Source organism: Monomorium pharaonis, chromosome 11 (genome assembly GCF_013373865.1).
Source record: "Monomorium pharaonis isolate MP-MQ-018 chromosome 11, ASM1337386v2, whole genome shotgun sequence".
Classification (NCBI taxonomy): Eukaryota; Metazoa; Arthropoda; class Insecta; order Hymenoptera; family Formicidae; genus Monomorium; species Monomorium pharaonis.
This window is the reverse complement of record NC_050477.1, coordinates 7440306-7462698: the sequence shown is the minus strand read 5'-3', so window position 1 is coordinate 7462698 and position 22393 is coordinate 7440306. Positions and strand designations below refer to the sequence as shown.

Sequence of the window (22393 nt, the reverse complement as noted above, 5' to 3'; positions counted from 1 at the left end):
TAAACCTTTTATCTTAGCAGCTTGTTCTTTTAAAAATTTACTAAAATCTTTCAAGAGAAACTCGATTATCATTTTTATGTAACATAGTCTTATTCTATTTATCCTGCGAATTCATTTCGGGCACACCTCGACGAAACACGAGAATTACATCAGCGTTTGCTCCTCCGTTTTACGAGAGTACAAGGATATCTTGTTCAAGCGCTCCTCTATTGGTGGCATGCCAGATAACTCGTCATCACCAGTGTCAGTAGCGTATCTTCACCGATGCGACTCCGATCCGATCACTATTCCCGAGTGAATCACCGTCATTTTTTGCGATTCCATTGTGATGTTAGTCGCGAAAAAAAAAAATTGTGCGCGATATCGGCGTGTCATGCAACGTTTCGCTTCTGATTTTTTTTTTTTTTGCAATACTACTGTAGTACTATTAACCTTGTAACATAAAATTACGTGTTTCTCAGTGCAGAAGCAAAAAACTCGTCGCTATATGACGAAAGCAACGGGGGTTTTTGTTTCCGCCGACAGTTCTAAATATAATATAGAGATATGACGTACTTAAAATTTTTTTTCTGAAATCATATACGCACGTTCGTAGCTAAGAATGATCAATCTTTCAGTTACGACATTTACGCGGCCATTTCTGTGATTTAGCGGCGAATATTTCAATTTGCGTCTCTCCGCCGCCATGCCGATCGACTACCCGCGACTCGTTGTTCTATTTGCATTCTCGCCGCGATAAACCGCGACGAGGCGATCCTTTTGCAGAAATTATAATACACCGCGACTTCTGCGGACTACCGTGTGACATGAAACTTAAGACGATAAATATCATATGCCAAGTGTCAGATATCAAACTATGCAGAGTCTATGCCTTCGTCGTGAAAACCTACAATATCGGTTAAACTACGTTGAACCACTCGAATCTCGGTTTTACCTTGAAATTCGAAATTTTCATTTTCTCAAAGATACGGTTTTTAAAGTGCAGCCCGCAGGGGGGTTCTTCCGTTTTTTTTTTTTATTTTTTATTTTTTATGAAAGGATCTGTCGGACCTGAAGGCACGCGGCGGATACCTCTGACTCACTCCGTACCGACAACGCACGGCCAGGAACGCCACAGAGAAACAATGAGCGTTATCGCCTGCCGGCCGAAAAAGTTCCATTCACAAGTTTCATGCCCTACGTGGAAAGGGACTGGATTCATGTCTCGTTCACAGCATTTTGGCGACCGTTTTTCGCCCGTAAATTAGATGGCTCCTGCGACTCGTACAAAAACAAACCTACCGGACGGCAGACCGGAACACGTTGTTGTCCACGTGAAGAGAACAGGCTCCGTGAATTTAAATACTCTTTCGGCATTTGTCCAACACGTGGTGGTCATCTGTGTACGTGCATGTGTGCACGACGACGCGAATTCCGTCCTTCTCTCACCCTCGCCTTCTCACTCTTTCTCTCTTGAGGAACACCGGAGTGCGAGTGCGCACAACGTTTGCTCCCGGGCAAACACGCGATAACCTGAGCAAGCCTAAATAGATAACAGCTGATACGGGAAACGATTATTTAATTTTCAGTGACTTTCTCACTCGCTTTCTCGTCCTTTCTCGCTCTGCCTCTTCGTCTCGCGCTACGCGTTTCGATTACGCGCGTGTATGTGAACGCTCGGTTTCTCAGTTTAAACCGCCGCCGTCAAGGTTACGCGAAATTCTTGCCTCACCTACTACCACTGGCTTTTAAACTCTCCTCTCATCTCTCGGGGTTGCACCTATCTTTCCTTATTGATAGAAATATTCGTTCACGTTCGTTTCGTCGACACACGTAAGAGTGTAAAAAATCTTCAGGAAAACATTATTTCCCCGCAAGTAGGTACCTGTCTTTTATTGGAAGTGATGAGAATACGTAGGAGGAAATAGTTTGACCAATAATTATCGCCTTATTAAGCAATGATAATAAAATAGATATACTAATATCTATTCTTATATAATAATTTGGCTGCACAATATAAATTCTTAATTTCATATTCTACAAAATTAATAATGCATTACTCTTTTTCTTTTCAATCCAAAAGAAAGATAGATTAGCTCTTCAGTATCTAAGCAGATATAAAAAACATAAGGAATAAATTGGAAATTGGGTATTAATAGGGTGGTTGAAAAAAAGTACTTGTCTGTCGCGTGCGACTGCGGTTGAGTTGTTAACGGGGGAGATGTTAAAGGGAGCGGAACGGTGTTTCGGACACAGACGTCGCAGCAGCAGTAGCTGCAGGTGCGGGAAAACGAGAGGGAGATAATCAGCGCGTAAAACAGTCGAAATGTTGGTTGAGGGAGTAATTGCTGTTTTTTCTCTCTCTCTCTCTTTCTCTCTCTTTCCTCGAGGGCAATTCCGACAGGGGCCGTAAAACCACGCGGGGTAAAAGCCGCTGCTGATGCTTCACGCCCGGTGCTTTTCGAATCGCGCAACACGTGAACGAAAAGTGACTAATCATCAATAAATAAACAGGAAGGTGCCAGGTAAGGGCGTGACGCACCTGCACCACGGTGCTGTGCACACGCCGATCAAAACACCGTCGGAATGAATAAATTTCTATCGAATCCACAGGTAGGCACTTTGGAAACGTGCCTTTGTCCGTTTCTCCGCGATTAAGATTTTTCGATGGGCGACTGGAAAAATCGCACTTTCGATGTGGCTAGTCGTAATCTCTGATAATTAAAATAACGTTATCATGTATAACTGCTGAAATGTGAAGCAATAATAGTAAGATTTCTCGAGAAAATTGAAACAGAAGTGGTAGCTTTGTTATAGCTTGTAAAATTCTGATAGAAAAAAATTAAGGAAGGAACCAGGGGAAGGTTTCGCACGAAGCGGAAGTAACGCGGAAATAACTGGGCGCCCCTTTTAAACCTTGCATAGGACGATGATATCGCGCAACAGTAATTATCGTTACTGCGTTAATGTCCAAAGTTACAATTTAAAAAATTGGAGATCCTTTGCCTTTGCGTCTGTAAGGAGCCCGTGAAGAGTCCCAGCTCGCCGACGACGCGAAATCGCATTCTGTCGCGCGCACGTACGTAACACGGGGACCGATACAGGGACCGACATTAAAGATCCAGCGCGCCACGCACGCGGAACACAACGTATCTACACATCTCTCCGTCGTGCGTGGAGAGACCATGCGTATTCCGGCCGGGTGGCTGGCGGCGACGTGTTGCGTCCGCCGCTGGAGCGCGGGGCATTGAAAACAGAGGGGGGAGCAGGTGAGGGCCAGGTGCGCGCCGCGGCCGCGCCGCGGAGTATAGTTCTCTCTCGAGGGGTGGTGGTGCACCGGGCCCCGTGGCACGGCGCGACGAGACGCGACGCCCCGCGGCAGCTGCATCTGCCGCGCGCGAACCGGTGAGTATGGGTATGCACCCTTTGCCCGGTGCCGTGGCCGGGCCGTTCCCCTCCCCGTCTCTCTCGCCGCTTCTCTGTCCACCCTCCTTCCCCGCGAAGTCAGGAAACCTCGAGGTGGAAGGAAACGGCGGGGCATCGCACGTTTTTCTCCTGGAGTTCCGTCTCTCGTAATATAACGGGCTCCGCGACACGTGCGAATATTGTACGCCATGCATCGTGCATTTTGCTCGGAAGTGCACGCGCGGACACGGGGGAGAAAAAGGGGCACCTTTGATGCAGCTGGTGCCTCTGACCCCTTCTTTCCTTCCTTCTTCGGAGTCTTTGTTGTCAGAGGCCAGCCTCCTCCTTCCCTCCTCCCCCCCCCTCCCCCTCTCGGGGCTTAGGAAAACGCTGTCTCTTGTGGAATACCGATGTTCGAATATCAATGCCTTTTAGACTTCAGTTTCGTTTAGAATTGATAATTTAACTCTAGTATCAGATAAGAGAACGAAACGTATCGCCGATCATATAATTTAAAGTAAAGACGTTGATAACATCTTAATGTTAATTTTGCAAAATTCTCTATATTATAATGATCTAACGATATAATTATTTATATTAATTTTTATTAAATTATTATAATGAAAGATTTACATCTTTTTATTTCATTGGACATTATATCTTCTTTACAAATATATACTGTAAAATCTCGATTTTTTTTTTTTTTTAAGAAGATATTGTTTTACTGATATTTAATGTAGAATAAATAAAAGTATGGATTTAATTATTTTTTATCAACTTATATAATAATAAATATCAAAACGTTGGTATATTTTAATCTTTTAGTCTTTTTATTTTGATTCTGGGTCTCTAGAGTTTAATATGATATTCTCAAGTTTCTCTTAGTACTTATCTTATCGAAAAACTTATCGAATATATCTGAATAACATTCGTAATATAGCATGAAACTTGTGACATTTGTGTTACATAGATAATAAGCCGAAAAAATTGCATCAGGGAATTAGTTCGTACCTTTATCTGCATCTGCATCCCCCTCCCCCCCTCTCCACGTGCCATCATTATCGAAGACGATCTTATCGTCGCGTTAAAGCGATTAACAAAGAAACGTAAACGCGCAATCTCTACCATCGAGATCTTTATTTCGCTTAATCGGTCTTCGAACAATCTCGCAAAAAAAAAAATTACCTGTAACAGAAAAAAAGGAGTGTGTGCACCTGCCCGCCACGATTAGATGCAACAGGCGAGCGACGAGTTCATTTGCCGGACGCTCGCGCTTTGTCTTGCGCTAGCGTGTTCGTTTGTCGCTGTCTTGTTTTTCACGCAACGTTTCGCTAGCCTCAAAAGCTAGTGAAAGGAACCGAGATCCCGAAATGCTGCACCGGGTTGCAGCTGCCCATCTGTCCCTGTAATTAAGCGAGCACGCGACTTAAGCGTACAGACGTCCCACCGCTAAGCTTGCGCTAAGAAAGAAACGTTTGGATAGAAAAATTATTTCGATATAAATTGTTTTTAAAAATAAGAAGTACATAAAAATATTAATATGTTAAAGGAAACTTATAAGTCTCATGTTAAATTAATATTAAAGAGATAGAATTCTATTTACTTTTCACACAACAAATCGAGCAACTAAAACTTAAAAAAGTTAATCATATTCCATTAATTTATAATTATATTATGATATCGATTGAAAATCAGGATTTTTTAAAGTGAAAACAACTACGTGCATGTATAATCGTGGCAAATACGTGCATGTATAATCAATCTTCATCGCTCAAAGTATAATTTGCCAAAAATATGAAATGTATTAAAAAATATCGATTTATATTCAGTTTTGCAGTTTTAGCTTTACAGCTGAAAACAATGTCGGTAATTACGACAACTCGGGATGCCACGTTGCTGTTGCCACATGTTACTGTAACCTGTTGCGTCCGTAACATACACCTTGCGGCCTTTAATCCATCAAACATCCTTTTTCAATGTACCGTACTGTAAGGTGGACGAGCGACAGGTGCATCGCTTTTTCCGTCAAATTACTTCCGTTTTAAACAAGAAATTAGAGCAAACGGTAATGAATATCTCGAGGCGCGTTATTATCCGGTACCGGAGGTTTTTTACCGCAGGGCGCGCGTCACGAGAAAATCGAAATACACAAGGTAGTCACAAACCTACTTAAAATAAATATACATATAATCGCGAAATATTTTAGTGCCTTGTTTGTCCTGCGCGAGCGAATCTTATTTTGTCGGGCCGCTCAAAGTTCCCGACGCGTTAAAACGCGCCGTTGACGTCTCGGAATAAAATCACCATTTTTCTCGGTTTTTACTATCCCGCTTATCCCCTCGATAGAGGATATCCGGTGGTGCGCGCCCGATATCGCCAGCGTTGCTGCAAATGCATTACCGGCGACCGACCTGTGGATCGATAAACGGCGAACACAGGGAATCGCGCGAGAGGAGAGCGACCGAACGCGCGGCGATAAATCCATTTACGAGCGGCGCGTAACTACGATCGTTAAGGAACTTAATGGACGCGTCTCGTTAGACCGTCCATTTTCATCGCGCACAACCCGCTCGCACAAAACGCGCACCTTGCGCACCTACCGATCGCGCAGCGCGACAACACACCGCTCGTGTGCTCTTACCGTCAAGCTCTCTCGCTGCCGGGCGACAGGTGGGTCGCGCGTTTTCTCTGTGTTTCGTTTCTGAGTTTCTTTTTTTCTGGCGGAACTTGGATGAAAGAGTCGCGACCGGCTCTCTCTCTCTTTCTCTCTCTTCCGTTTCCCTCTCTTTCCTCTTCTTTCCTTTGACTTGCTTCCTCGCCCGCGATAGAAACGCGTCCCTTTTGTCCCCGTGAATTGACGACTTGACCTCAGTCACTTCTCGTGAGTGGAGAATATGGTGTTTAGCCGCTTCAAAGATACGGTTTTTTTGCTGCGACAATTTATTATCTTCGCATCCTGTAGAACGGAATAAATGCGAACGCACGGACAATATTATTTATATTACATAATATTGTTTATATACATGTGTGCATAATATGCAGTCACGAAATTAATTGTCCGGACATAGAATATGAAAGTTTGTCGTACGCCACAAATTCATCAAATATTATAATATTTTAGGACAAACTCGATTGGAAGTCAAAATTCTTGCTAATAATGTAAGCTCGTGTTCTGATTGAAGTGTTTATATGTTTTTTACTTAAATCTAAAAAAATCTGTATGTAAAATTGTAGTGGAATAATATTAAATTGAAAAAAAAAAACCAAGATAATCTTATCCTCGGTATCCTATGTTCGGACAATTAGTTTGGCGACTTACACATATACGCAATAGATGGAACAACCGTATTAAATAGATATATTTTTATTAGATGATAAAACTGATAACTCTATATAATCATTTTATGTAACTTTAGTATATATTCAACAATTGATAATTGCAGAATGTTAACTGCTTATCGCAGTTACGATTAATTGGAAATATGATTAATTGGAAATACGACTTTCGCCGTTTGTTTATCTTATCGGCGCATATTTCGCGAGAACTTTCTTTGATTTCTATTATTGAGTATTCCCGCAGAGTATTCGCCGAATAAAAATCGGCTCTGAACTCGTGCGGCTATCGAAAGGAACCGCGATAGTGCTGACACGCCAGATACACGGGCGGAATTATCTCCTAACGACGTAGCACGACGTCGTGAGAACGTTCCGCAGGCGGTTATGCAAAGTAGTGAGAAACGCCAATGCCAGACGGGAGTCTCGCGCGCACACTACCCTACGGCGAAGCCAAGTAATTTCGTATTCGTTCCGTTAATGGGGGGTAAATCCTGACGTTGTCATATTAATGATTTTACATAACCGCGACGTGGCCTGGTCTTCAAGAAATTAATCGTGATAGTTGGCGGCGCGGAGGAAAGGAGAATTAATCATCTCGTTCCCTACACACCTAAGCAAGGGAGCGTAACAGTTAATTGTGCAAAGGAAATTTTCTTTTTCTGGCGAAAAACCGCGCGGGGAATTTTGGCACGACGATCCGACGAAACGGTCTCTGGCGGCTTTGCGAAAGGCGACTGTTAAAACAACCTCGAGGCGGTCACCGCCCCCACCGATGATGCCCTCACGACAAAACTATGTCTAATGCCCGCACGCGGACAAAATACGTCGCCGTGACAATGCGAAATAATAGAACGTATCGAACGGACGTCGATTTTGAGAGGAAAATACTTGTGCATCTGACTTTTCGGAAAGATATCCTAAAATGCTTCCGCTTTTTTTTTTTTTTTTTTTATTAAGGTCGAGCGACGACCAAAAATAACAGTAAATCTATTCTGTGTCTTGTTTTCTACTTTAATTTTAGTTTTCTACTTTAAATTGCTACAAAATATTACGATAATTATAAAGATACTTTTACATGAAAATTGCAACTTTCTTTGCTATATTATGTTTTCTGTCACAATGCTTATTGTGTGGAGAATTTTGTCAATGTATTATTTTGCTCCACGCGCGTAGACGGAATGATGAGATGGATAATTACTGTGTTCATTTCAGTTTCGTCCGTCTAATTAGAAGAACAAACGCGCGACTGGAATGTTGCTCGATTGCAGACATTCGAGGACGAGCGACCCGCCGCCGCGAGCTGACTTTCTAACTTTGCAAGCTAATAATAGTCGGTTTCGTTCTTTCATCATTTCTGAATATGTAACAGGTAGCGATATATATATTAGATTACGAACAATCTTTGATGTCTTCAATTAATCGCATGCGCTTAACTAACGCTATCATAAACAAAATGACTGCATGGTATATAATTACATGTAGAACGATAAATAATAACAATAGTTATGTAGCGGTGATATAGCTTATGAATGTGAACGTTACTCCGGGGATATTCGTTTCCTCTCGCTGAATATGCGTAAATATTAGTCGAGTCGAGGCCACGCAATATGTCACGAGTCGCCTTTCTAACTTCTAAACCAACAGCCGGCCGATTCTTTCGCCGTCGCGTCGCACTGGCCTCGAGTGCGGATGTGACGTATCAGTGGCACACAGCATGCCCAAATCTCACCACATGTGCGACGCGAAAAAAATTCGAACGAACTAATTTCCCGTCTTCGGCTCGCTTTCGAGCTCGCGAAATTATCTTGACATTACCGATTTGCCTCTCCTAGCTGAATTTTTAGATATCGCAAATTAAATTACTTAAAAAAAAAAACGCGAAATTATGTAGAAGAAAACACCGTTTTGTAGAAATATCTCCTTCATTTTAGAAAGTTTGATTTCTTATGGATTTTTCCAAGAAATATCGTTGCTATTTTTTTTCGATTAGCAATATATTAACTGGGATCTCTTATATACGAGACAGAGTCTACTTTATTAGTCTCGAATTGGATATGAAATTAGCCATTTAGATTTTTAGGTGAGGTCTCTCAATCGATTTTTTTTATTTTAGCTACACTTTTTTCCGATATTTGTTATAATTATATTCGCCGTGTGAGGCGAGCGCGTTTTGATCATTCTTAATCTCGCTATAATAAAATGAATTTTTTGGTGTTTGTTAATTACCATGCGGGTACCCGTACTCCAGGTATACATGCGTATCGATATTTTCCTGGAAAGCTTCTGGTGGGCCTTAATTAAGCCTGCTTGAGTCACATTATTAAGTGAGTGTCACGGAACAAATGGAGATTTGTGATGACGTCGTAAATCATATTTGACACGGACTAACGCAACTGTTGTTGAGTCGTCGTTCGTCAAGAACGGATGTCTCTTCCTTCCGGTAATAGATTATTTCCGGTAATTAATATATATATTTAGAACTCCTATTACAAGTATAGCGTATAATAATATTTTTTTTTAATATTAGTTTCCTTGTTTGCATTTCTAATAATTTTATAATGCTATGTATAATCTAATCTTATGATGTCGTAACAGAAATACTTTTGTATAAGTGAACGAGTGGATAAAAATAAAAGAATGATATCTCTCTCTCTCTCTCTCTCTCTCTCTCTCTCTCTCTCTCTCTCTCTCTCTCTCTCTCTTTCTCGTACGATATATTCTAAGAACTTACGCGCAGTCTCCATTCTGAATGGACAGTCAGTAGTTACATCCGGTGCTACGTCAGACGTGCCGAAGGCAAATCGAAACCGATGTTGTGTCTTTTAAAAGTAGCGAGATATCATCGGTATAAAAGTGCTCCAATTTAACCTGATATTTTCTTGTTACGAACATAAATCTTTTACAATAACAATTACGATGATAAAAATCAAAGCTCGACGGTGCGGTGGTCATTTAATTAATGTGTAGATATATAGTCGCTGATGAATTTATAGCTTCCGAAAAATTAAAAGGCGGGTATAGAGATAAAACGGATTATTGATAGCAAAGAGGAAAGCCTCGCACTATGGCTATAATAGCGGCTATAATTCAGAGTCTGAGAGCTCCGCGCAGTGTACCTCCAGAAATCCGGATTGAGCTGTCCATGAGTTTCGTCGACAGGCGATACATATACCTGATTCAATTTTTATTTGCCCAAGTCGCGGCTTAGTATTTCGATCTTGGATTAATTGCGAATTCGTTAAATCGTCGGTGGATCTATGTTGCTTCTGTGAAAATTAAAATCCCGCCGGTCGCAGAAATAAAAGCACCACGGACACGACCGTGGTGGCGGTGTTCCGGTCCCAGTCGAGGCGAGGAAAGGAAGAAGAGAGGTTTCTTATGTGCGAAAAAGGACCCGGGTATGCTCCGGTAACCGGAGCAGATGTGTCCCGCAAAAGGCGGTTCCTGGAAGTAACCTCGAGAAGAGCCGGCCCCATTGGCGTAGCCCGACGTCAATTAAATCGGATCTCCCTGGGCCTCCTTCGAGGGGCTCGCAGGGGATCACTTCTCTCTTTCTCTCTCTTTCTCCATTTCTCTCTCTCTCTCTCTCTCTCTCTCTCTCTCTCTCTCTCTCTCTCTCTCTCTCTCTCTCTCTCTCTCTCTCTCTCTCTCATTCGCTCGCTCGCTCGCTCGCTCTCTTTCTCTCTCAGCACGAGGGATCCGACGTTGAATTTTCGGCTATCGGCGTCCCCCATAATTAGCTTTGTGTTGCCGGCGACCACCGAATCTGCGATCGACCGCGAGACGCGTGATTAGGCTAAAGGCTTGTAAACGGGGCCGGCGTTAAAATTGCACCTTGCGCAAAGGGCTTAAATTATATAAAACGTTTGACTAAATTTGTTGCACATGAAATGTACAGCATACGATAAAAACATGTACAAAGATAAATTCTAAAGATCATTTTTAAAGATTATATATGAGTTTTTAAGATTATATCAATTTAAGAATTTGTTTCTATTTTTATTTTTGTTACGATATAACAGTTGTGCACTACTACTATTACATTGATCTCTTCATCTCTTTTATATTCTTTTCCTTTATTTGGATACACTTAACCCGTTTTGCATATCATATATCATATCCTTCCTTTTTTCCTTCTATCTGTATCCAATTTAGTCTGGATGTTTTTAAATGATTTCTCTCCTGTCGGCCTAGAAAGAAGCTACATCTATCTATTAATTTATCTACCTGCAGAAAATTCTCGTCGCAGGTAGAAATGTCACTTATTACTGGCCTTTTGCCTAATCGCGCCGGTCTAAACCGAGCCACGCCAATGGCGAGGCTTGTGGAATGCATGGACGGTGATTCTGGTTTTTGTTGCCAGTTATGCCGAGAGGGAGTCTGGCCTTTGTACTTTATTTTTGGCCAAAATGGTAAACACCTTGCTCACAGGCGCTGCCCTTCGATCCTGCACCGCCCTGCCATCTCCTTTCCTTTCGGTTCCTCCCCCGTTCTCCTTTGGCTCTTTAACCATCTGTGGGATTCCACGTTAATAGAATTTTTCGAGACTGGCCATAGATTTTGAAATTGTGCAGAGTCAATTTTCGTCCGAAATTTAAAAGGCTTGAAACACAATGGGATTCCATTTATCATATTTTACTGTAATATTTTTTTTTAATGTTGTTTGAACTGTATTGTTGTCTGATTACATTTGTTAAGATTACATATGTCGAAACAGCCTGAATGGTGATGGAATAAAAATCCGCGTGATTAAAAAAATTTCTTAAGCAGTTTTTACAACATCGTATCTCGCTAAGTCAATGCATAAATTTAATAATTAATACGCTATATTGAATACACAAGAAAGTAACGATTAGCCTCGATATTGAAATTTCCATTATGTAATTTTGCGTTGAAATATAACTCATAATTACGCTGCTCGCGGTGCGGTGCCGAAGAAATATCACCTGGGATCCCGCGCGCCTCTTAAGCCGCGACTCTCTCGGGCCTTTTGCGGCCCTTGCGGCCCGCTTCGTATCGATCCCTCATTGCGAACCAGATAAATCGACAGGCCCCGGCTTCTCGGAATCGACCAGGTAGCGCGGCACGAGCACAACGGGGCCCTACCTCCGCGATCTTTTCCTACTCCCGTTTGATGCTCCATTGTTCTCGTGCCGCTTCTCGTCTAGACGCACCTCACCCAGAGTTCGGCCGACTCGGCCGATTCATTTAAAAAAAATTTTTTTTTTATTATAAATCTTTTGGAAAGATCGGGTGAATCAAAATCCGTGATAACTGTAACTCAAACGCGTAAATTCTACCTAATTCAAAATTGCAAATTGAGAGAAGAGTTGGGAGAAGCGTCAGTCTTTCGACGAGATCCCAAAAAACGATTTTCCCGCATCCCTCCCGCTACTTCTTTCTCGATCCCTCCGCCGCCGACCACCTGTCGACAATTTCACCACCCACAAGCCGAAACCGGCATCATCTGGACGCCCTGCGAACCAGATGAAGAAAGAGGGGAAAAAAGAGCGAGGACGCACCGTCGCGTCATCGGCGGAACCACGTGGATACGCGGTAATTACGATTAACGATCATAATTACGCGTTCTCGCCTGCGAGCCGCTATCGTGATGGTACTATCCCTCCTTTTCCCGTGTCACGATATTCGGCGCATCGGACCAGCATTTTAAAAAAATAATAATAATAAGCGAGTCACATGTGCGTCGGGATTATCTTTCTCACGCTCTTAGGAAAGCGGGACGCGGAAGGTGCGCGATTCAAAACCGTGCGAACACGATCGCACGAACCCGCGCGCGCGTACGCATGAATGAATGAAACGTATATAAGTGCACCGCGTTTTCCCCGCCTATCGATCGATAGTTATTGACCTAGCCGCCGTCGATATCAACGTGAATCGAGGACGCTCATAAATTGCAGGCCGGAAATGCAAACGTAAGTACCGTGAAGATTTTTTTTCCGTACTTTTATGATAACGCAAGACTTCTGACACACATAATTGCACAAGTGCGCATCATATGTCTCGTAATTATGCGGTGCCCGTGTAATTTTGTCTAATATATTAATTACGAAATTAAGCATCTGGAAAATAGTATTGAGATAATTAATAATTAAAGCGCTCGCGTTACATAAAAATAGTGTAATTTATATTTAAAAATACTTATAAAGGTTGCGTATAATTCATTCTAGAAATTAATTCTTTTACTTCACCTTCCATGTTAATCACTTTTTCTGAATAGTCCCTCTGACGGGAAATTCTAATAAAAATGGCTGAAATAAAATATTTTCTCAAAGCGGAAAAATAAGTTTGCAACTTTATTTTCTCCGGAATCCAAAACGAAAATGGTATTGAATAAAATTCACAGACCTGAATAACGAATTCGTGTTGCTCAGCCCTACGGTTGTCGTGGACTTTCCGTTCTTTTTTTTTTTTTTACTGCCTGCGTGTTTCGAACGTGATAAACGACCCGCTGCTTCATTATTCCTTGCTGCATAATATTCTGCCGCATCGTTGCCGGCCGCCGTACGTCGCGTATAACACGAATCGGCCTTTATCGCGTACGGCGCATGCTATTAAATTGCGTGCGCTCCGCTACTTGCGTGAATCCTACACACAAGCGCATGAACGCACGAGTGCACGCTCATTAATAGAGTTAATCCTCCGGTGCGTTATTTCGCTCTCGATTTACTTGGACGCAACGTTATCTAGGACGATAAGTGATAACTAACGAATGATGTTTTAAAAAATGAACAGGAGGAATCACGGTGAGCACGAATAGAATTGCGTGCGAAAAATTGGCTCCGTTCTGTATTGGACCTGTTGGTGCTAAAGATTACGGGCGATATACAAATTGCACCCCATACAACACAACTGTGGGGAGGTTGTACATCGGTCGCGAAAGTACATCGGGGTCATTTGGATTCCCAAGGTGCGTCGGAAGGGAAAGTGAAAGCGCGTCACCTAACTGTCACCTGCTTTCCCATGACCCCACGGCATGCCTCGACACCACCTTTTTACCCTCCATCCCGTACCTTTCTCCTTTTTTTTTTTCGATCTTGATCCGGTGTCATTGGAGATCGAATATCAATTTATTAACGCACACTAATATAATATTAGGGAATGGAAATCCCAGGACTACGGCGAATACAGATTATCATCGATCGCCGTAGATGATGAACCTGATTCTACGAAACTCCACCGGCTCCGAATGTTAATCCGATGATTCGTGAATTCATAATGATTCGGTTTCTTTCCCCTCCTCCCTTTCTTAGAATCAAAAAGAGCTACGATTAACAATAATTGATGGATCGACAGGGATCTGATGTCGCTGCAGCGTTGCCTGAGAGACGTAGCCTCTTGCAACGTGTGTAGTGCGCGCATAATGTAATGTAATATAATAATGCACTTTAACGTAATGTGGAAATTAGATGGTGGTCACATCGTGGCGGCGAGTGAGCGCGTCGAGCGCCTACTTTATTATCAGAGTGACGTGCGACACCGGGCACGCTTATCGTCGCCGATCGCGCGTTTGACAATTATCCCCCTTCGTGAATCATTACGTATCATTACATGTACGCGCGCATATCGTAACGTGCGTGCGTGCGTGCGTGCGTGCGTGCGTGCGTGCGTGCACGCGCCGTAAGTGCACTCTGACGAGCTCGGTGACGAGCGGTACGCCGACGCGGGATGCGCATCGTCGCGCGGAGCGTTTTACATGTATAATATCTTGCCAAGCAGATCAAACAACGCGTCATAACGTATCATAAATATTTATATGAAATATTTATCTCATGAATTATTGATTATTGACTTTGTTGGATGTGACGTGTCGCTCCGTCAAAAAAATTCAAGTGTCGAACAAGTTATAATTAATAACCACAATAGTAGTAATCTGTGTGGCACAATCGTAAGTTTTTAAATGGACGTGAATAATATGAAATTATATAATAAAGGATGAAACGTACGTAGGTATCAACTCCAAAACCAAGGTAGCCAACAGCGACAGAAAACGTAAAATAAAAATAATTATATATGAGAGGATAATAGGGCCACGTGATTTACCTGCGTAACAGACAATGGTGGCTTAAAATTAAATAAGCTGATCTGTCGCAAAGGAAAAAAAAATTGCATCAGGAAAGTAGGACACAATATGACGGGCCTGTTCTGCCTAGTGCTTTACGCATCGCCGCTGTCATTACGTCGCCGCTCTCCTATTCTTTCGGTGTGTACGAGCCTTTGTTTCATTCACCGATGACCGGCGTACGAGAGACGAGCCGACGCGAATGGCGAGCGTACGCACGCACGCACTCAAGCGCGGAACCCCTTCAAGGATGAGAATGAGCCGAGGAGAGGAAAGGAGAGAGAAAGAGAAAGAGAAAAGAGGGACTCCCTCGTTTTCCCTCGAGCGCACATCCTCTTCCATTTGACGAGGACTTTAATTTGGCTTGTACGCGATTACTACACAACGACGACAGACAGATCGCCTTTCTTCTGTTCTCCTCGCGGATGCAGTTTTAACGCAAATTTGCATTTTACCCAAGCTTTTACTGCACAATCGCATTTTGACTTTTTTCTCTTCTGCGCGTGTATAGTTACATAATCGAGAAAATGTGTGGCTATCTTTTATTATACAAGTTTAGGCCAATTTATGGTTGTAATAATTTTTAAAATCTTTATTTGATATGTAGAAGAGCTACAGTTCGCAATCTATAACTCAGGACGTAATTCTATCTGTGATTCTGTATGTGAAATATAAAAAAAAGACACACATACACATACACACGTATGTATGTAAGATACATATCAAAATACGCGCATACATCAGAAACATATTTAGGATTCTGAGTCCCGAATTTCTGTTGTGAATTATAGTTTGTGAACTTGTAAACGAAAACCACATGAAATATTCATTTTAATGTTGCGAAGCATGATTAACATTATTAACACGTGCCTCTTGAAATTACATGAACATTGAACAATTTCCGTTTCCAGTCAAAGTTACAATTATTCCAGATTATAAAATTAAATAACTCATTCCAATACTTATAACTAAATAAAGCTACGTTAATATATATTTTTTGTGTTTACACTCTCCAACTATTTTACAAGATAACTTAACATCGAAAAATGTTGCTGCGGATTGATTTTTTTTAGTTTAATTTATATATATATAAAAAGAGTCCATAAAAAATATATATTACCACGATTGAGCTGCAGCAGCAGATATAATTGCAACGATAATGCATAATGTATACGCATCTATATGTCTACCTTTTAATTACTATAGTGCATGTATTACGGACATAATATCTATTATAATAATGTATATTTCTTATTCTTATCGCCCGAGATCCTCTGCAATGTGCTCCTTCGTGCTTGAAACGTGGAGCCACGTTGCTCAGTTTCGTCACAGCTGAGCGATGGGAGGCGAGCAGCCTCGCCGGATTCAATGGACTTTTGATCAAGACGAAGGACACGTAGTACTCGTCGCGCGTTACTCCCGCCGTGTAATTTCACGGTCGAAAGAGAACGGGGGTACTACGACGCACTCCAAAGAGCGGACGTAGTAACCTCGGTAGAGAGAGGGTATCCCTCTCTTTCTCTCTCTCTTTCTCTCTTTTTCATATTCGATACTCGAAACAGAGATCAAGGCTGCATGAATTTCGACGTCGCCATTGTCGTCACATACCTGTGCGTTTATTATCAATTAAAGATTTAAGGTTTAGTCCTCTCACGTTTAAAGGGACGCACTTGAGTCACGTTTCTTATTATTCTACGGAATAATTTGCTCCTTTTCTTTTCGTAGAAAATGTAACGGTTTTCCGACGAATCTCTCACGACTTTCGTAAGACTGCGTTATTAATGAACATACACATCTGATATCTGATAACGGTGGGAAACCCGTAGAAAGTATTACATAAGGGCGAATAATTTATAATGCAGTTACGCAATATATTCATTTAATTAAATATTTAGTTATTACGCTAATACATTCGTTATATTAATATACATTTATGTGCCTTTAAGATTAGATTTCCGCTTTTTAATTTAACGAGACTGCATCGATATTTACGTCAGTTAATTTTTTAGTCTGAATAATTGTACTGAAAATAACATTTCTCATATTTCGCTCCTTTAAAACTAACAAACTCACCAGAATTTGCAGCATAAAATTGTTAATCGTGAATAGCTGTAATTGATGAATGTGGCCATTGCACCTTTTGCAAGAATGGTATTAATCACGTGGTATTAATCGAACGGCATCTGTCTCGCTTTGTTGCAGAGGTGGGAGCAGCTGGTCGTCTCCAAGTTGAAATGGGAATTATCCGCGGTGACGCCCGGTGACTTCCTAATGCACATCCTCAGCAGATTGTCGATGCCGCGCACCTGGGACACCGTGATGGTCCGGAGGCACGCGCAGACCTTCATCGCTCTCAGCGCCAGAGGTGAGAACACGCGATTAAATGTGTTGAAAAATATATCGATAGAACTTGCTAACAAGCCGTCGCAAGGAATTATAACAATTTCCCTCGGTGTTGCTGTTATCGAAGAAGCATCCGCACGGTTCTCCGATCTTCATTGATGGATTCGTGTAACCTGCGGTTTTCTAAATATCGTCGCAAACGTTTCTAAGCGGGGGACAACGAGCGAAGTGTCCTTTGTACGCATGTTGCAGTGCTATCGCACGTGTGGCTTTAACAATCGGTGACGTGCATTGTTAACATACCTACGCATTAATGAACATGCGCCTCGAACGTACACGTCGCAGAACGCACACCGATGACGGAAACTATCGCGTAACAGTCGCTACAATTCGCCTTTTCCTCTTTTGCTTTTCTCTCTTTTTCTTTGTTAAATAGGTCACGCATATACTTGCAGACGAGATCGTCAATAATGCGTGCAGTTCGAAATACGCATTGTTCGGGATAATCAGTTATTATGGTTATTTACATTTTCTGTCTATTCGCGTTCATTAATTCCGAGGGAGGAGAGGAAGGGCCTGTTAAAGGCCTGTTGCGCGCCCCATAAAAAATAAGTGGTATAATTTTTTTTCTTGACTTTTTTCATGTCAACAGTAGTAAAAGATAGAAACAGATATCTTCTAATAATCAATAAACGTTATAATATAAATATATATCAATATTATTTTTATTATAATCGAGAAATATAGGTAACAGTAGTAATAAACTACCGTAAAGGTCACTTCGCACCCTGTTATAACCTCATACCTCGAGACTTCCTTAAAATTAAAAAGTCATCAAATGGAATGCTGTTTTGTTAGGAAGATTTCAGTGTCACTTTATTAGATAATAAGGAAGGCCTTTAAAGGGCTTTATAAATATGTGTTTAAATGCCCGGTCACGTTAGGCGTGAATGACTGCAGTTTCTCTGGAATTCGACATTGGAATTTCACTGCATTTTCATTGTCTTCTGCACGTACCTGTGCATCACTGCGACTCGTATTACAATCTTTTAAATCCAAATTAGCTAAGTTTCATTTAAATTCATTTAGATTCATTTAAAAAGAAATATACGTAAATTGAAATAACTTGAAAATTTATATAAAGAAATAGAGAGTAATTCAGTCTTAACATTTTCTGTTTACAATTAAAATCGATAATGTATAACTTTTTTGATAGGTAGAAACAAGCTTAAATCGAGAGATTATTTTTTAATTAAAGTTATTTTTCTTTTTAAATTATTGTTGAAAGTACAAAAAAGATTTAGCATTTAGAAAATTTATCTACTGCCCTTTTCGGTCCTCTTAAATCTGATCCAGAAATTCATTTGTCAATGACTAGACTATAAGTAAATTCTTCGTGACTCACGCGTGTCTATTGTCCTTGATTCTTAATGAGAACAGAGAGAAAATCCGCTGTCGGGAAGTGCACGACGAGATAGGCAGACTGATAACATGAGACCATAAGAAAGATCGTGATCGAGGTACGTTTAAATGTCTGGTTGTGTTTCTAGATGTGTAACCCTCCGTGTCTTTCCAATCTCCTCGGTTCTCCTCTTCCCTCTCCGATGCAACCGCTCTTCTTAGCGCCTTCCTTTCTCTCTCTCTCTCTCTCTCTCTTTCTCGATTCGTCTCGCAAGAGTCGCAAGTCTGCATTGGTCGATCGGTCGGTCGGTTGTTATTACAACCACGATGGCAAAAAAGCGGTAGCGCGCGGAGAGGACTTTCGTCCTTCGTCGCTGGTCCTGTTGCTCGTGTTGATATGATCGGCAGGCTCGAAACAGATAGAGAGAGAGAGAGAGAGAGAGAGAGAGAGAGAGAGAGAGAGAGAGAGATGACGAAAGAGTGAGAAACAGGAGAACACACAGGACAAGATCCTGGATTGTTTCTCACGAACCAAACTAGGCAGTGCCGCTCTCGGATGGCTCTTCGCTTCTCTCTCTCTCTCTCTCTCTCTCTCTTTTTTTTAATATAAAGCGAGGCAATAAGTCATCTCAAATTTTCCGCGAAATCGACAGCCGAGAGAATAAACAGACGGCGAAAAATATGTGAACTCGGCGCAACGACAGGTTGTCTACTTTCTATGCCTCTGTTCAAACCCCCCACGGCAGAAATAATTAAAATATTTCATATCTAGCCCCTCATTTTATATATCGTTATAAATTGCTTCTGAATGAAATGTTATAATTTTTTCTAAGATCACGCGCGTAATAGATTTGTACTCGTTTATAAAAGAAATTCATTTGTGGACAACGATTAAACGAGAGAGAAGGAGTTTCATACGGAGGGGATTACCCGTCGAAGCTCGGTACGGCGACATGTTAATCGTGAGTTACTATTTGTTTACACGATGGCGGCGAATCCCGTCGCCGGTCGCATTGTCAAGAGCGACGGGAAGTGAGTCGTTACGACGCGAGGTGTGTAACTTTGATTATGTAAGCTAAACAAGCTCTCGCGCGGATTAAGTTTCGGTACGCACAAGTACTGGTGCAACGCGATAATTTCGTCTGATGTTCACATTCCACGGCTATCTTCGCGCCCAACCTCTTCCTCCCTTCCTCCACACATACACTCCCCGTATGCTCTCAGTACTCCATTATTAACTAGTTTTAACGTATATCTGCACACTGTGCACGTTCTTAATCGATTCTATTTCTAGCGATTCACAATTAAACATAATTTTTAAAAATACAAGATAAATTTTAAAATTACATTTTATTTACGTTTTTTAAAGTCTTGAATTTGAACTCAATATTGTATCTTAATTTTGTTATCGAAATTTTAATACTAATTAATATTTTTTTAATGATATTTAAATATGTAAATCTTTCATTCTTGAGAGAAACCCTAATGTAGGTGGTGTAATTATTATCTCCTCTCGCAACTCGGATCATAAAGAACGCCACCGGTAATGGCTTTGCGACATCGCTATGAAAATCGCGTGGTACCGTTAAAATGGCGGTCAGGGAGGTGTCTCCGCCGGCGCAGATGTTAACGATATCCCGCATCCGTCGAGGACCTGTCGAGGATCGTTCGTGCTCGTGTTGAAACATTAGAACTTTCTTTCTGACGAAATGAAAATGACGTTTCGCTAGACAAAGGAATCACCACTGTACCGCCCATTCCCGCCTAAATCGTAAATCTGTCCTGTAATTTTGAGGACTATCTGAGAATCTCCACTTGAAGAATCTCCTCGCTTTTCTCCACTTCACGATTGTTTGTTAATCGTAACTGGGGTAAATAATGAGGGATGTGCTTAAGCGAGATAAAGAACAGTCTGAAGAAGAAAGATCGTCCTTAAAGAAGATACATCTCTCGAAAACTGCTGACTTTTGGCGAAAAGCAATTATCAATATCATGTGCTTTTTTTGTTACTCAATTATTAACTCAAATTAGAGATGTGTAAATTAAGGTTTTCTGATGCCGAATCGAATTGAATCGATTCAACAAAAATTTTATCCAGATTGAACTGAATTAAAGCGTCGAAACATAACTTTTAATTAACAATGTGACTATTGTTGTATAATTTTAATATAGATAATAAAAAAATTGTACATAAAAAAATAGTATTGACTATGTAGTATTGAATAATATATTAAGTTATTTTAAATATACGATTTTCTAAAATTATCAAATATGTGTTATTTGTATCCGAACATCTTAGATTCGAAACTTTCGAATAGTTCTGATTCAAATCACAAACATTATCTAAAGATAATCTTGATCAGGATTTGATTCGATTCATATTTGAATAGTTCACATCTCTAACTGAGGTATTAATCAAATATAACTTAAATATTAATACAAGATGTTTTTTACTCCTTTTTCGAATACAATAGGCTCACTTTTTCCTTGATTACAGTTAGATAACAATACATGCCATATACTATTGTCTTACGTAATTTTGCGTGTTTCGTCTGCCATAAATAAAACGATATCACTTGACTACACATGAAAAAAAAAAAGAAATTTATAGGAAGCGTGCAACAGTATCAAATCTCTTACGAGCTTGTTTTTAGTGTATAATTTTGTTTTGTGCAGAGTACAAGTTCTCCATGTACACACCGAGTATGATCGCAGCCGCGAGTGTAGCGGCGGCGTTACACGGATTGGATTGGACCGGAAAAAGCGGCTACGGATTAGCCGGTCTCCTGCACGAGCTCACCCGCATCACGGCCATCGAACAGGTGAGTAACGTGCGTATCAGAAGCGTATGTATACGTCGCGAAGACGAAGATCGCGACCATGTGCCCACGTGTTCGACGCGATAATGCAGAGTGAAAAAAAAAGTGCACGCGTAGTCAAAACTAATATTGAAATATATTATTATTTAATTATATATATATATATATATATATATATATATATAACATTTTATAATAAAATTAACATTCCAACTTTATCTTTTTTGTATACAATATAATTTATCTTCTCTCTAATAGATTTTTCAAAATTTGTCTGCGGTTTTTTGAGACCAAACAATATTTTATATGCTCTTAATTTTATTGCTCACGGTATTTATTTTTATTAATATTTATATTCGTACATATATATATGTATATCGTATATATATACAATATATATATATATATTTTTTTTACATGTGTATTTTATTTTATTTTAAAATATTAATTCAATAGAATATTTTTAATATTAGTTTTAGCCACATTTTTTTTATCCCCCCCTTCTCTCTCTCTCTCTCTCTCTCTCTCTCTCTCTCTCTCTCTCTCTCTCTCTCTCTCTCTCTCTCTCTCTCTCTCTCTCCCCCCCCCCTCTCTCCCCCTCTCTCCCTACGCGAGACGTAAGTTCTCTCATTTTCAAGTTTTTCAAGTCTAAGAAGAAAGGGATGGTAGGGGAAAGGACTCTGGCTAGTTGCAATGCGCGCCGCCGATGTCTGGCGTTCGGAGCTCGCCGGAGAGAAGACGAAATGGGCAAGAAACGCTGGAAGGAACTTGCCCTTCGCAAGTCTCGTGGTTGAGACGGACTTTCGCGGGGCGCAAAAAGCGCGACGGGAAGTGCGCGGGAAGGGTAGTAGCAGGTGCCGGGCACATGTTCACGAGCGCGGGGAAGGGAAAAAAATGGGGATCCGGAGTGTCTGCGACGGACGCGGCTGCGGGCCCCGTATGCCGCCGGCCGTCGAAGACGACGAGGTTCGCCATTTCATCTCCTTTCCTTTTCCCTTTACTTTCTTCTTCCTTTCTTTCTCCATATACG

At 41.2% G+C, this 22393-nt stretch overlaps 1 protein-coding gene across 1 annotated transcript in view; it reads left to right on the top strand.

The window, feature by feature from the left end:
• Positions 1-22393, top strand: part of LOC105830325 (G1/S-specific cyclin-D2) — a 39660-nt gene that overhangs the window by 11168 nt on the left and 6099 nt on the right. The window contains exons 3-4 of the mRNA XM_036293929.1: positions 17003-17165; positions 21221-21366. Of these exons, the coding sequence (XP_036149822.1) occupies positions 17003-17165; positions 21221-21366 (309 nt within the window). The remainder of the gene's footprint in view (positions 1-17002; positions 17166-21220; positions 21367-22393) is intronic.